Source organism: Falco naumanni, chromosome 9 (genome assembly GCF_017639655.2).
Source record: "Falco naumanni isolate bFalNau1 chromosome 9, bFalNau1.pat, whole genome shotgun sequence".
In the NCBI taxonomy this organism is placed as follows: domain Eukaryota; kingdom Metazoa; phylum Chordata; class Aves; order Falconiformes; family Falconidae; genus Falco; species Falco naumanni.
This window is the reverse complement of record NC_054062.1, coordinates 8,590,019-8,605,995: the sequence shown is the minus strand read 5'-3', so window position 1 is coordinate 8,605,995 and position 15,977 is coordinate 8,590,019. Positions and strand designations below refer to the sequence as shown.

The following is a 15,977-nucleotide window of genomic DNA, read 5'->3' as shown; positions in this document are numbered from 1 at the left end:
ACCAGGGGAGCAGCATCTCCCGTGACAGCCCCCAGCGCCCACCCCAGCGCTCCCACCTCCATCTCTGCGGCACTTACCCTTGCATCCACGGGGCAGGGCTTTACTGACGAGCTGGGAAAATAACCCGATTTCTTCGTCTGCAGCAGCCGCCCCTGCAAAGCCAAGCCAGGTATCAGACTGGGATATGCACGGGGGAGCAATGCTTTTGCCGTGCAGGGATGGGGACAGGTGCCAAACTTCCTCGCAGACCCCCCAGCTCCCAAACCCAGGCGTATCCCCGCACTCCAGGAAAGCCCACAAATAAAAGGGACAATGCAGAAGTCACTGGTTTAAAGCGTCCTGGGAAACTGCCCAGGGGAATCACCCTCACCTCCCACCACGGCGAGTCGGGGTCCCCCCTCAGCAGCTCAATCACATCCCCAATTTGAAACGTCAGCACCGGCTTCCCAGGGGGGGCTGGGTTTCCGTGGTAATTCTGAACCGCCACCATTTTAGGACCTGGGAGAGAAGCAAAACAGTTTCATCACCTAGTTGCTGTTAAGCAAAACCAAACCAAAAACACCCCTCCCGAAGCCTGTTGTTCCTTATCCTGTGAACCACACATCTAATGGCACCAGCAGGCAGGACTGGGGGGCAGAAACCATGGAAGCAGAAAGGGACGGTGCCCACAGCAAACAGTCCTGGCTCCCATAGTTACATGTGAGTTTAGACCGAGTTCCCTGAGCAAAATTAAACCCATGAAGGACGGAGCCAAGCCAAAGCTCCGACCCCCAGCCCTGCACCTGGACTTGAACCCTGCCATGGCAGACTGGCTCTTGTTAGGCAATGCCCGGCCAGCACCAAACCCTGCCGGGTTCAGCGGTGACATCCGTGATTGCAAAAGGGACCAGCGAACACTTGGCTTGCACAGAGTTTCAGCTGGACCTGGGACCCAAACGCCCCTGAAGCTCTCAGTCGAAGTCCAGCTGTCCTGCCAACAACTGCACTTTAAATAAGCTTCCCCAGCTGCACTAAAACCACAGTGTTTATCTTCAGAATGTTTCCCCACCTCTGCCTCTCCCTGCCCAGCGAGAGCACTCTGTCCTTTTCTTTTTTTTTTTTTTTTTCCTTAACCACCAATTTGATTCAGGTTTCTTTTTGCCAGGCTTGGCTTGCTTTCATCAGAAAAAGCACAAAAACAAATTGTTCCCTCTCCTTCAAGCCAGAGCATGGGCAGGGCAGGCCCAGCACTCCTCTAAGCTGGTTTTAAATAAAAAGAAAAGAAAAAAATATTGTGGTAACCATCACGACTAAGGGCCCCACCAGAGGGCAGCGTCTGGAGCCGCACATCCCTGCAGCACCAGGCAGGGAGATGCTCCCCATCACCACCAACCCTCCCTGTCAGGACGCGCCTGCCCTGCTCTGAAGGACCATGTGGCACAAGGAAATTCGCCGGGCTCTCCTCGGCTACTGGTGGGGTGTGAAGAAGCTTTTCTCACACGGCAGAGCAGGCCAGGGGCACGAAGGCACCCAAAGGAGCGATGCGGTGCTGGAGCTGCAGCGGGCGAGGGCTGAGCCTGGGCATGAGCTGGGTCTTTCCGCACAGGACCTGCTGCTCCAGGGAACAGGGATGGAGAGACCTCGGCTCCCCATCGCTTGCCGTGAGGGCTGCGCAGGACCCTTCTGCAGCTCCTAATGCTCCTTTCTGGTTTCAGAAAGCGCCTCCCCCTCCCACATGCTCAATATTAGGGACACCTGCAGCCACAAGCAGAATGCTTATCCCTACTTGCCCTCCTGCAATACAGTAATGCCCTTACCAGGTCCAGCACCCAGTGAATCCTGCAAAGAGAGAGGAAAGAGTCTCCATGAGAACACAGTGATCTCAGCTCTCTCCATGAACACCCGCCTGAAGCCACCGGGATGAGAAACCCTCTCCCAAAACCACCCCAGTACTTCCCAGCCCACGGTGCTCGCCCCAGCTGGGTGCTGACACCTCCCGAGGGCTGTGGTGGTGCACAAACCAGGCCAGTTTTGGGCTGGAGAAGCCACCATCGGTCTCTAGTCCTACCCCCCAGATTGCTGGGACTCCCCCAAGGATGGCACTGGCTTTTCCCACAAGCTGCCTGCACCCAGACCGGGCAAGGATACAGGCTCTGCCCAAGGCAGAGGGGGATGCGGGAAAAGGGCCAGCAAACAATGTACCTGGTCTGCCGAAGAACCTGCAAGAGATTGGTAAAATACGTGGTTAATTTAACAGGCAACAAACCCCACTTTCTGTTTCTCTTGATGCTGTGGGTATCAATAAGCCAGCACCAGTGTTCAACTTGATGGAGGAAGCACAAAGCTGGGGTCACTCAGGTCATCGCTCTGCACTGGGTGGGAAGACCCGGGGAGGGACTTGAGCCAGACAAGGACATTTTCTCACTTGCACATCCGTGCTTTTGTTCCTTCTTCCCTCCACTCCCCACCCAAAACCTCCCCGAAGCCACCCTGTGACAGTCCCTGCAATGACCAGCTCCAGGTCAGCTCAATTTAGACCAAGGACACCAGTTTCTGCTGTACTATGGGGTGTCTGGGACCCCGAGACGAGGTCTCTCCTCATCAGAAATGCAATCCCTGGTGCACAGCCTCCCACTTGCCCTAACCATCATCTTCCGATAAAGAACTCATCATCGCTCTTAAACACCCTCCCAGCACACGGGCTGGGCACACCCCACATGGTACCACGGAGCTGCTGCCATCCTGACACACGTGGGATCCAACTCTTGGCTTCAGCAGGGGGTTGGTGGATTGGTTGGTTGGGTTTTTAAACCACCAGCCAACGTGAATTACAGCCGTTGAGGTGGCTGGGAGCGTACTTAGATTTTGTTATGCATTAACAAACGTCAGTGCTTTACAGGGCCACCTCCTCGGTGCAAGCTGCTCGTGATGTGACAGAACTCACCGATCTTGCAGGGAGGAATGATCTCCAAGCACTCCTTATGAGCACCCGCTCCACATTTGGGGCAAAGATAGCCTTGGTAGAAGGTTCCTCTGCACAAAGAAAGAGGTCAGAGAGTCCTAATTCAGCCTCAACTTTTGAGATTTTCTATCCGTATTTTAATGCAGATGCAGAAAAGCTGGAAGGATGCTGCTCACCTGAGGAACATCCTGCAGGCTTTGCAGTTGGTAGTCTTTTCAAACGTGTACATCTGAAAGTTATGGTGATTTGCATTGGCTTTCTCTGGCTTTATGTTGGACCTAAGGAAAAGGACCAGGGAGTTTATCAACCTGTCCCTATGAGCCACGTGACCTGTCACAGCAGCTGCTGTTTGAATTTCAGGCAACGCTGTTTGCATTTCAGTCAACGCTGTTTGCATTTCAAGTTTGGAAACCACACGGACAGATATGAAATCAAGTGTGAAAGGAGACTCGGGGCTTGACTGGGCGGAGAGAGGATTTTGCCCATCAACCTTCGCCTGGGAGAATGTTCACGGATTTGGCCCTTGCCCGAGTCAATCAACAGCCCAGACCAGCCAGCGCAGGGCCAATCCTGCTCAGCTCAGGACCGGCTCCCTGCAGAAGCAGCCCTCCCCCTGCAGCGCCTTCCTCCAGCGCCAGCGCAGTGCTCCATGCACGGCCAGACACCATGGCAAGGTGGCATCAGAGGTGCACCACCCACGCTTTGGGGCAGATGCTCAGGGTAGGGGATCTCATGCTGGACCCAAGCTCCTTTGGCACAGGGACCCACCCACAGGACTTCCCCACCACGGGCTTTGCTATCAGAGCTGCTCTCCAGTGACCGGCTGGCCCAAGGCACTGCTCCCCCGTGCTTGGCACGGCATGCCAGGGCTCATGCTCACATGGCCATTTCAAACTGCTCCATCCACTTCCTCTTCATTTCCTCCGTCTTGCAGAAGAACTGGAAGCCCTGCTTTCCCTGAAGGTGAATTAGGTAGAAGCCGTATGACCACTGCAAGAGAAAACGAGAGCGTTGGTTGGACTGCTGCGCTCCCGGCACCTGAGCAGCAAAACACACCGCATGTCTATTCAGGCATCTTAATAACTGCTCCCAGCGCCTGCCCTGTCCCCTCTGAAGGGCTGCTGAACCTTTGCAAAGGTAACAGCAGGGAAGGAGGAAGAAGAGCTCCGTGTTTCTCTAACACACTGCAACTAATGATGCTTGAATCAGCCTGGCACTGTATGGCCAAATAGGATTTTATGGTGGCAGATGAGAGAACCCAGATTTTTCTGCTCCAGTGGATCCTCCCCAGCCATTATACCTCTCCCTGACAGCAACTGACAGCCCAGGAGGAACATCTGACCTGCCCACTGCACATATGTTCTGCCTGTCTCATTGCAACATCGCACAGAAAACCACGACAGAAAATTGTGTGCTTTGCTTACCATTTTTCCATGAGACTAGAAAGCATAGGAGAGGCAAAGTGGAAATATATTTCATTAAAACACAAAGCTAGCAGCATTTCTTCAGCATCCAAGTGGCAAAATCAGCTATTCTTACCCCAGCATCACTTATCCCATCCATACAATACCTCTCCTCGTTGCATGTAAAGGGATTAAGCTAACGAGTCTCTGCTAAACCCATAGCTGGGAGGTTTTTCCTTCATGGCTGCAGACTAAGCCTCAAACCACCAGCAAAATTATGTTCCTTCAGTGGCAACCATGCTCCGAGCGCCGATTTGGCAGGCTGGTTGGCAATGCTCACGCTGCCCTTCCAGGCTCCTCCACCCCATGACTCGTGGGAGCGAGAGCATCCACACGGACCCTCCCTCCCTGCCCTCCTCTCCGCCCCACCTGACCCGCCGGTCCCTCGCAAGCAAGCAGGGAGCAGCTTCCCCTCTCCTACTCCCAATCATCCCAGCCTCTTCAGGGCTGTTTTGCAAGGACAGAATTCAAGGATCAAGCCCAGCCTCCCGTTAATAAACATTTCCCAACGCTCTGTAAGGCTGCCCTGAAAGCTGAGCATTTATTTTCCAGCTTTTTTGCAAGCTCTGTTTCTATTTTAAAAGGTTAATGGGAACGTACTACCCAAGGAGTGGCTGAAACAGGTCCAAAACGCTCTCCAGCAGAGCAAATCCCTGGTTCACCTACCTTCTTAATGTCCTTGTTATTCATAGGGTCATCAGTCATCTTGTGGAAGAGCAGCTCAATAATTTCTTTCAGCTCATAATTGTATCCTTTCCTTTTGCAGACGATCACCACTTTATCAAATAAAAATAAATACCTGCCCAAAGCAAGCAAATAAACAAGGAACCCAGTCAAACATCTCAGGAAAGTCCTGGCTCCAGGGGAGGTGTTGGGAAAACTCTGTGCCGAGCATCCCAGCCAGCGCAGCTCGCTGCTCTAACCGAGCTGCAATTCCACACTGATGGTGGTTCCTGTCGGTCCAGCTCTAGGTGATAACTAAATAAATAAGCACAAGGGGAATCGCCAAATGAAGGCACGTTTAGTCTGGGAAAACTGGGCACCAGTGCTCGCTCACCTGTCCTGCTTCGTGTGGTTGACTATGGAGCGGACCTTCAGCTCGCCGTCGATCTTCGGCCTCCCAAACTCCTCCAGCTTCACTTGCTGCGGAAAGCAAAGCAGGGCTGGGATGCGCGGGCGGGGATGGGACGGTGCTTTGGAGAGGTGGGAACCCCCACCAGCCCTGCCTCCGGCTGCTGCAGCTCCTGGGAACAGCATCGCCCTCGCCAAGGGCAGCCTGGGCACCAGCACGGGAACAGGACCACGGGAGACCCGCGGAGCTCCAGCACCAGCACCCCAGGGCCAAGGCTCAGCAGTCAAAGCATTTTTGCAAGGTTTGGGATCCAAAAAGCAAAACCCCTGCAAAATAAGCTATGTTCCAAGGGTTTCTACAAAACCGGAACCAGAGCTCTTCCAGTTTTGATTCCCATCCTGAAGCAAGCCTGGAGATTTTGGGGAGGCTAGAACCCACCCCAAGGCTTTGCTCAGTTTGACATTCAGCTCTAAAGCCCTCGCAAACGTTGCTCGGGGCAGCTCGGCCGCCAAGCCACAGGCATCAGTCCCCTCACACAGTTCTTGCAGGAAAAAAAGTTAATATTCTGAAGCATCGCCACCAGTCAGGAAAATAAATATTTCACACAGCTGGGTGTACAGCCCGTAATTATTTCCTTGCCGTACCATGTGAGCTCTGCATACATCACACCGATCGCTCCACAACGTCCTGCAGGGTGCAATGAAAGGAAACCCCCAGCAGAACATCTCTGGGGTTGGTCTGCAGACAGCAGTGACCTCTTTGCTAACACTTCATCTCCCGCACGTCAGACCTGCTCTCTGGCTGCAGCAAGGAGGAGAAGTGGCTGCTTCATGCCCCCTTGACGTCCTCATTTTTAGGGAACGTGATGCCTGATTGTTTGCACCGATCAGGATTATCACGACTGCTTCAATCTAAACCTGTGAGCCGCAATGGCCCGTATCCCACTGGAGAATTTTTGCAGGTTTCTCTTGAAAATTAAGGACTTTGTCTCCATCTGTTAAATAACCATCAATTAAAAGTTCATTGTTTCCAAATGAAGACAAGGCTTCAAGCCCCCAAACCCAGGGGTGCTGGGAAGCCCTTGGGGCGGACAGCCCCCACCTCCGCCTCCATCAGCCCTTCTGAAGCATCTCAGGTGTCAGCCCCCAGATTGCATTTCCCCAGCGTAAAGCGTGACGGCGGAGCAGCTGCACCCAGCCCTCCCCTCCCACCCCCGGAAAATGTGGGAAAAAGCTCCTTAGCCTGAAGCTCTGCCACTGAATAATAAATTAATGGGCTTGTTCGGGGCTGAAGTGAGTGGTGGGTTGCACGGGTCAGCTGATGCACAGTAATGGGACCGAGTGCTTGATACCTCTGGAGTCTGCAGGATGAGATTCTCCTTAAAGTACATGGTTGAGATGCTGGGGATTACGTGCATGTGCCCTTCTCCCCTGAAAGAAGCCTTGGTGCACTTTCAATTAACCTCTGCCCTCTTAACAGTGAAAGAAATCCTACTTTAAATAGCAGACACAGCTGATTTGGGGAATTCTTGGGTCCCCCTACATTAACAACATGAGAAAAAGTTGGAGAAACATTTTCCGTGTAACACCACCAAGAAAAGTCACCCTCCATCACAGCTCAATCAGTTCTGTAACGTAGCAATTACCTCTGGACCATCAGCAACAACCCTGTCAGCGACGAGGGAGTGTCTGAACACATGGGAATCTTTCTTGGGTAGCACATCAGCTTCAGCAGTAATTGCACAGAAAAAGCAGATATGTTAATAATAATCGAATTAAACTTGGGAGCAAGAGGATTTTCCAACTTACCAGATTTTCTATAGAGCTCTGAAATTCGCTTATTTTCTTTAAAGTCTCTTTGTCCCTCTTTACTTCATTTATGTACATGGCCAAATCCTTAAAAGAAAAGTAAATATTTATTTTTATTTTCCAGATTAAATTAGTACCTTACCCAAGCAGAAAGCCCATGACCCCAGCTCCCCAACGCCGCACTCCTCCGCCCTCAGAGCCATGCCAGCAGCAGCCCGGGCACAGTGAGCATAGGTTTTTTGGGCTTGCACTGCTGAATTTTTATATATAACTGCCCTGCAATGTTTATAATTTCCCAGAAGAGGGCAATGCATGAATCCAGTGCAGCACAGCAAACCCGACCCATGGCTTTACCTGGTGAAAGCCGGGGTGAGCAGCCACGCATCCCCTGCCTTTGCACCTCTGCCTTGGCAGCATCCTTCCCTCTCAGCCTTCATCACCATAATTCCCTTCATCCCCCCGGATACAAAAGCTGTGAGACAGTCTCTGGTGTCAAAACATCCATGTCTGGAAGTGACTGCTTTGGACACCCGGCTGCACGCTGGCTGTGAACAGCACTTGACCTGGCTCTGTTCCACTTGCTTCCAGCTTGCTTCCCTGGGTGCTCCGGATTGCACCTGAGCCAGTGAGAGTGCTGGGATGCTCACACTGTCCTTCCCAGGGACACTCCAAGATAGCACCCCCATCTCCAACACCTCTGGGCCTCCAACATCTCCCACCACACAAGGGCTATGTTATGAAACAAGCAGACAGCTGATGGAGCTTGTTCTGTCCTGAAAAATTCCAAATTTTAACCCATCAAAGAGAAAGAACCCTATCCCTTCCACCAAAATAATTTCTTGCACTCTTCAGAGTGTTTTCCATGCCCATTTGCTTCTTATCTGCTCCCTGCCTCCTTGTCTCAACAATAGCTCTTGTCAACTTGGATTAAATCTGAACATGGGATTTTTTAAGACTTCCCCTCCGGGTCAGACCTTCCTCAGCTTCCCAACATCAGAAGGGTTAATCACAAATGATGATCACAAATCTACGTGACAATACTTATAACATCACAAAACAGCCCACCGGGCCAGCGGCAAGGATGGTTATGAAGAGTGACAAAACCAAAAGCCTTATGAAGCAGCATCCTCCCTCACGCCTGAGCCTTGAGCTCAGCTCTCTCCTGCTGAACAGGCCACCCCTCCACAAAGGGGAAACAAAATCCCAGGACCAAGCGTGACCTGAAACAGCACAGCAAGGTGCAAACTGGGCTGCGGGATGCAACTGGGAACCTGCCCCAACCATCACCTGGGGGGCTCAGCTCTGCACATGCAGGTGGATGGTTGGTACCTGGGCCAAATACCCTCGCACACAAGTTTTTGGGGCAAATCCTGGCCCTGCCTTATGCAAATGGGGCAAATTTTTGCAAATTTTGTGAAACCCTCTGCAAAATAAAGGGAGGTGAATCCTTTGGGGAAACATCGCTCTATTTACCCCTCCTGCACAGCGCTCGCCCTGGACAGCAGCAATGCCTGCTGCCTACCCGCACAGCAGACAGAAAGGCTGGATTTGCAATGAAAAACATTACTTGTAAGTTCAACCTTGGCTTACAGATCAATTAAAACCAAACCGCATGGCTTCCTATGTCCCTGCTGAGCCGGGCGTGCTCTGACCTGCACCCGCGCTCTCCCGGTGATGGGGCGATGAAACAGAGAAACTTCACTGATGGCTATTGGCAGCTCCCTGCAAAAATTGCTGAGCCTGCAGAGCAGCCGGAACATATATACCGTTATTTATTAGCAGCAGCATCGGTGGGTGCCACGTTAGGAGGCCATAATCAGGGTTTAACAAGTGTCACCGGGTTCAGCGTTTGTTTGAGGCCACAGCGATGTGTTGTGCAGCGGTGGGCTGGGAACGCAACGTCCTTCAAACAACCTTAACTTTAAAGCGACCTACATATGGGCTTTAGATTGCTGGGCTTGCAGGGATAATGGCTGAAAAGGTCACCCAAGTTATGTAAGCGCTAGGAAATGCAGTGCTGTTACAAAAGCTGGGGCTCGGAGGTAGAAAACAAAGTGACCTGAGAACGTGGGAGCAAGCCCAGGGATGAATCCTGCAATGCTCTCTGGAGGGAAAACCTGGAGCTAATGATTGGTCTCAAGTCAGATTCTGCTGACGATGGTCTCACAGTGTGAGAGTGCAGGGAAGGGGATGTATTCAAGTCAGAAAACATTTGGATAAATTTATTTTTTGTTGCTGATGGTTTTCCTGAGATCTTGGGGGCTTCAGCTGAAAGCTCACGAAAACTTTAAACAAAGGAAAATTTTGACACCAGCAGTTTTCATTTGTGCAGAGAACATTTTCCTCTTAATAAAAAAAAAATACTTGGATAAAAGTATTCCCAAGCAGCACCTGGATAACAGCGTATGGGCAATGCTCTGCACAAACACAGGCACAGGCTCCCGTTCCTGCAATACTTCCCAACTTGCTGATACATCTGGAGTTCCTCCAGATCCCTCCTAGCAAAAACAAGAGCCGAGTCTGGCACAGCCTCCCTACGCACAACAGTAATTAGTGAAAAGTCGTAACTTGTCAACAAATACCAGCTTCTCCAGCTGCTTAAGGAGGAAGATAACAGCGCTGACTACCGATCTGCTGCGAAGCAGTCACATCAAATGGCAATCGATATACACACATGTCCAAAAGGAGGAGATGGTGCCTTCCCTCAGGCTGTTTAAAGTTTTTCCATCTAAGTTTTTGTTTTCCAGAACCAGAGGGGTCCCACGTTTCGTTGCACCCCAAGCCCAGCACAGCCCCACCATCGCTCTCATGCTCCTGTACCTGCATCGCCTCCAGAGCCTCCTTCAGCTGTTGCTTCTCTGGCCGATCTGACGAATGGCTGAGCAGCTCCTGAAAAAAAAAAAAAAAAATAAAAGTAAGGAGCTTGGGGGTGCTACGAAAGCTGCCCACATGCTGCCTGCACCAAGCAGGTTATGACCTGCGGGCAATGGCTGCCTGCTGCCAGGGTGGTGGCAGGGACGCCGGGGTGGTGGCATGTGGGGTGGTGGCAGGGATGCCGAGGTGGTGGCAGGGATGCCAAGGTAGTGGCAGGGACGCCGGGGTGGTGGCAGGGATGTTGGGGCAGGCGACTGTGGCTGCAGCCGTAGGACAGGGAACACGCCAAGCGGCTGGTGCTCGAGAGATCTGTTACATGGAGTTGACGGGAGGAATTTCACACATAATCAGATTATATGCAAGCTTATTTTATATTCATTAACTGCCTCTTGTGGCTAACAAGTGCAGAATTACCCTAGGTCACTGTACTTTAAGAGATGGCACAAATATTATGTCGTGTTAAGTAGCTCTAGTAATTATTTCGTTTGAAGGAGGAACCCCCTCCCCTCACCCTGCATTTGGCAATGATTCACTCTGCACTGTAAAAGCCAAACGATGCTACAGTGAGGACGGCAGCTGGAGAGATGTGCCAACACTGAAACACTTACTTTTAACAGGAGGTGATATTTCAAAACTCTTTGCATTGGAACCACCAGCAGATCTTGCAATTTGAATTTCCCATCCTGAACCTTCAGTGTGCATTCCTATTAAAGAAATCAATAAATCAGCAGTGAAGCCACTGGGGGGAAACAAGGGCTTCTCCCCCAGAAAAACCCTCCAGTGTCCTGTGGCTCTTCAGTTTTGCCCCTGCACACTCAGTTCTGATGACCTCGTGGTCCCTGCCTGCACCCAGCCGGTGTCAGCGCTCCCACCACAGAGGTTATCACGGAATAAGACACAGGGGCCGGACCCTAAAATACAGACATTCTCATGCAACTGAGCTCCTCCGGCTTAATGAGATACTGCTCATTAGGGGAGCACATGAATGCTCTCAGACCTCGGGAAATGTCAAATGAAACACATTAGCTTAACTCACCTCCTCGATGGCTCGAACTAATGCATTTTATTTGCGAGGGGCTGGGAGCAAGCACGCAGACTGTTGCTGCGGCTTCGCTGATAAGCATTAAGTCATTAAGATGAGCTAATGTGATCAAGGAAGTTTTGCAACCGTTACCTTTGCCCAGACCCATTTAGAGACGTGCCTCTGCTGCGCTGGCTGAGACCCCCCGCGTGCCCCCCCAAAGATGAGCTAACTGCCACAAGAGAGGGAGAAAAAGGAAAAGCACGGGAGCAACTGGATGCTACAGCCACTGGGGCTTTACGCAAGATCTGGAGAACGCGTTTTAAAGATTAAATGCAGTTTTATCCCTGAATTGGGTTGCTACTTTTGCACAGAAAATCAAAGAGTGTTTGCAGAAAATGAGGTAACGTGTACAGACAGCCCAGCAAATTCAGATTAGCATCAAGAGCAAAGCAGGAATTAAAGCAGGGTAAAAACAGCAGCTCAAACAATGCATCCCTTCTGGGGCTCCTTTGATTTACTTAATATCTGCATCAGCCCCTATTTACACTAAGCCTTTACACTGGGGAATGAGGACAGAGGACTAATCCGGGCACTCGCCTGGGGACTTGGGTTCACCTCTGGCTGCCCTGATGCTGCGTGTCACCTTGGAAAGCCACGCAGCTCCTGCCTTGGGGATGCTCGGTGCCTGTGGGTCTCCCTGCACGCCTCAAAGAGGAATTTGTCCACAGCCAGTCCCACGCAAATAAAGTCACCTGGTTTGTTTTAACTTGGACAAACTCAGGGGAGGAAAGACAGGGAGCATGTATAGCAGGGAGATGAAGGGGCAAGCAGGTCTTCAGGACAAGATACCCCCCAGCTTTTCTCCCTCTCTGGGCAGCACAGACTCACGCCCACATCATTCCCTTCTCTTGCTAAATCAAACATTCCCAACACGCCATTTTCAGCTCCTTCCAAAACCCATGACAAGGGAGGTGGGCAGCACTTGGCCTTGGTGTTCCCTGCCCACTCACCTCCACCTTCTGCCTGACGTCCTCCCTGTTGGCCAGGAGGTGGTTGAGCGTGTTCTGGGCATACTCCATGTGGCTGCAGTACTTGCCGTAAATCAGCAGCCTGGAGAGGGGGGAAATCACAGATTTAATCGGAAACACTTGCTGGCAGTTATAACCTGTTATAAAAGATATATATATATGCTTATATACAGTGAAAGGACAAGGAAAACAGCTATTCCCCTATATAACTGCTTAGAAAAAGCATTAACGCTCTTTTACTGCGCGGCTTTTTAACATTTAAATCTTTTGAAGTTTCCCGAGCTGGAGCCCATGGGGGTGGATTTGGCTCATGATGAGCAGAAAGGGCCAAGTGGCCAGAAGAGCCTGTTTCCAGAGGTGATGGCTCATCTCTCCCCTCCCCAGCGGGATGCATTTAACCACTGCTTCCCAAGGGCTGTGCTGTCGGAGCATCGCTGTAACGAAGGGAAACCCAGCTCTACACTGATAGACTTTCCTAGAGCAGGTCACAAAGCGGCTCTACAAGAGGTACCTGCATCCCCGGTACAATGGCCCAAATAGGAAAAGAAACAAATCATAGGAAAAGCAAAAAGCTGGGGCCCCATCCCTGCCCAAGCTGCCGGTCACCTCTGGCGCTCGCCTCTCCCGGGGAACGGCTCCAGCCCCAGCGAGGGTCTGCAGATTAATGAAACCGTGAGGAGGGGGCAGGCGCTGAACCCCTGCAATCCAACCCCACCTCGGCTGCAAGTCAGCTTGTTCTCGCAACTACACCACCACCATAAATCCTTGATGCCTCGACAGGCGCCATGCTGCCCCGACGGCCACCCGCCGGCTTTCTGGCTGCGCCGTATTAGCACTGGGGCTGGGGAATGCAGCAGAGCAGGGACGTGCTTCAAGACCAAATGACAACAAAAATCCGCTTCCTGAGAGCATTTCTGAAGGCAGCCCGCTCGAGCATCACGTATTCATCTCCCCAAAAGCCTTCATTTCCTGAGTCACCTCACAGCCCAAAATAAAACTGCCACCACCGTGGCTGATGTGTGCCCCTCTCTCCAAGGGTTTCTAGACATTTCACCAAGTAAGAAAGAAGGCAAGAAAATCTTGATTCTTCAGACATGCCCAGAATGGATATGGGTGATGATAATTCGCACCTCATCAGAAAATGAGAGGCTTCAAATCCCCTTAAAATCCAAGGACACATTTTAGAAAGCTCCTTGCAGCATGGGCCACGGGGACCTGGAGATCAAAAGACTGTGTAATTTGGGAAAAGAAGACTGTCACAGCCTTTGGAAACACAGTGAAGTTCTGTATAGACACCATGGGCTATAAATTTAAACACCGGACACAGTCAGAGCAGTTTTGCTCTGGATTCCCCCTTTTTCCTCCACTTTCCTCATTAATCCTTCATGACAGGTCTGGGCTGTCCTCCCCCTTCCTTGCCGTTCGCTGTATTGCTGCTGATAAGACACGTATTCCATCACAGGCTGCAACTCATCCATTATTTCGGGACCTCATCTCTTGATGGAGACGATCTGGGAGCACCTGACCCGGTGTTGCTCTGTAAACGTGGGACTCTCGGACCCCGACGGGGAAGTGAATAGAGAGATTTATGGGAGCTGCAGTCCCCGGCGAAGCAGCAGCCAATACAGATTATTCTTCTGCCTTTTCCCCTTGACAACTTCTGAACGTGCACAATAATATCTACCTTGCCAGCACTTGGAGAGTTTCAAAGAGGCTTCAGGAGCATAAATTCAAACCTCTGGCTTTCAGAGAAAGAGATTTACAAACTATTTCCTTCTGAAAAAAAAAAAAAACAACCCACCAAAACCAAACCTGCAAAGCGGAGGAGCAATACATCATTCTGCCGGGATGTCTCTGAGGATGTGTAAAGAAGTGAGAGCTATTTGTCACAGATACAGTTGATGGAGGAAGGTCTTATACACAGGGACCAAGCAGGTGCTCTGGAGGTCCACATTCCCTTCTTGGTGGGTCTCCCCAGGTGAGCTCACTTTCTCCTTCTGCACCCCCATTTCCTTGCTGTAAAATGTGGTATCATTGTTCTTCCTGATGTAGGAAAGGACCATATTTAGATCAGGTTGCTCCAGACTCTTCATCCTCAAGAGCCCAGTTTCGAGGTCTTCTCCTGGTCAGAACTCCTCGTGAGCAGCAGCTTCCCACGGCGCTGAGGTCCCTGGGACCCCCAGGGGCTGAATGCAGCTTCAGATTTGCCACCGCCACCTCACAGCCATCCATCTGGCTCCTTCCCTCACCTCTCAGGAAAGCTTTTAGGTCCTTCCAAAAGTTGCTTGCAAACTCCCTTGGGAACTGAGTCAGTTTGGTCACCCGCCTGCACGAAACCCATCAGCTACAAGCACTCTGCTGAGCTCCCACCAGTACATTAACAGAAGCAAACATTTATTTAAGGGCTGTCAGCCCAAAACCAAGCCTCATGCTCCCACCAGCGCATTAACAGAAGCAAACATCGCAAACATTTATTTAAAGGCTGTCAGCCCAAAAGCAAGCCTCGTGCTCCCGCACAGCCACGCGGATCTCCTGGGGGAGCAGTGTCACCTCCAAGATGCCTCCCGTGTCCCTTCCCTGCCCCCTGCGTGCACAGCTCTGCCCCGGGGATGGCACCAGCACACACAGAGCGGAGCCAGGAAATAGAAAATCCAAATCACCTCAGTGAGTTTTATAAGTATTTTTAAATTATTTGCATTCTTCTTTGGAAACATTTTTTTATTATTATTTAATCCAGACAACATTCCCTTTCTAAAAAGAGGTGCTGTGAATGATGGAATATCTGACCTTACAGTGTATTATTAATGCAGATGGTATTTCTGGAGTTATTGACTTCTGAATGGCATTTCTGTGTCTAGACACTGGTTTAATCACAGTGAAATAACACTCTGGCACGATTCCACAATGAATCAGGCCTTTGATTAGTATTAAGGATACTAAAGGCTTTTATTAACCTTATCTGTGTGTTCTGGGGTACTCCTGCCTGCAGCTGCCAAAACACAGAATCTATTATGCTTGCAAAAGCAACTTTTACATTTATTCACCATGCAATAGGTGCGGGACAAGAGCAGTGCCAAGTACACAATGTTTTTAGAGTGAGCAACCGCTTTGATCTAACCCAAGCAAAGTCTCCCCTGCAAAGGAGTCATCCTACTACATCACAAGCCCTCAGAGCCCTGCTGCTGCTTGGAGCAGACTACACTAAACCCTTGAAGGCGACTGAGGTTTTATCCCACTCCAGCTCACCATAACTGTAGCGTTCCCATCTTTACTCCCTCCGTTACACCCCTGTAAATGCACCATACACTCAGCCTGCAGAACAGCCAGTCTGACATGGGATGCTGCGACCAAGCAAAATTCAGGCGCAGACACGGACTTGCAGGAACAAGCACCCCCGGGCTGGTTTAGCCCGGTCGGGCAGAGAGGAGACAGCCCGAGCTCTGCCCCTGGGCGACTCGACACGGCTGGGGTTGGATTTGGCTGCTTAAGTGTCGGCACTGAGCGATGTTTCAGCTGCCTGAGAGCATTTAGCTGCGGAGGATGCAACACTGGTCTGCTGCGACAGGCATTTCTGTTCACAGCTCACAGCTGGGACCCTGCAAATATTAACCCGTATCTGTTCAAACCGGAGCTGCCCGACGACCGGGTTTCCTTTACCTCTCTTTGAATTCCAGAAACACTTTTGCCAGGCTGCTTCCTCCAGACATCATAGACACATCGATGGCTCTCAGGAAATTGAAGTGCACTTTAATTAGGTCCTAAAAGGA

The 15,977-nt window shown here is 51.1% G+C and overlaps 1 protein-coding gene across 5 annotated transcripts in view; it reads right to left on the bottom strand.

Moving 5' to 3' along the window:
• Positions 1-15,977, bottom strand: part of VAV2 (vav guanine nucleotide exchange factor 2) — a 148,969-nt gene that overhangs the window by 8,599 nt on the left and 124,393 nt on the right. For 3 of the 5 annotated variants that reach the window (XM_040606757.1, XM_040606753.1, XM_040606755.1), the window contains 15 exons: positions 15,868-15,968; positions 12,193-12,292; positions 10,767-10,862; positions 10,105-10,173; positions 7,285-7,371; positions 5,462-5,547; positions 5,071-5,203; positions 4,366-4,380; positions 3,822-3,931; positions 3,118-3,219; positions 2,924-3,012; positions 2,182-2,198; positions 1,797-1,818; positions 371-498; positions 78-152 (listed from right to left, as the gene is read on the bottom strand). In XM_040606757.1, the coding sequence (XP_040462691.1) occupies positions 78-152; positions 371-498; positions 1,797-1,818; positions 2,182-2,198; positions 2,924-3,012; positions 3,118-3,219; positions 3,822-3,931; positions 4,366-4,380; positions 5,071-5,203; positions 5,462-5,547; positions 7,285-7,371; positions 10,105-10,173; positions 10,767-10,862; positions 12,193-12,292; positions 15,868-15,968 (1,230 nt within the window). The remainder of the gene's footprint in view (positions 1-77; positions 153-370; positions 499-1,796; positions 1,819-2,181; positions 2,199-2,923; positions 3,013-3,117; positions 3,220-3,821; positions 3,932-4,365; positions 4,381-5,070; positions 5,204-5,461; positions 5,548-7,284; positions 7,372-10,104; positions 10,174-10,766; positions 10,863-12,192; positions 12,293-15,867; positions 15,969-15,977) is intronic. The other 2 variants (XM_040606754.1, XM_040606756.1) reach the window with 1 other exon arrangement.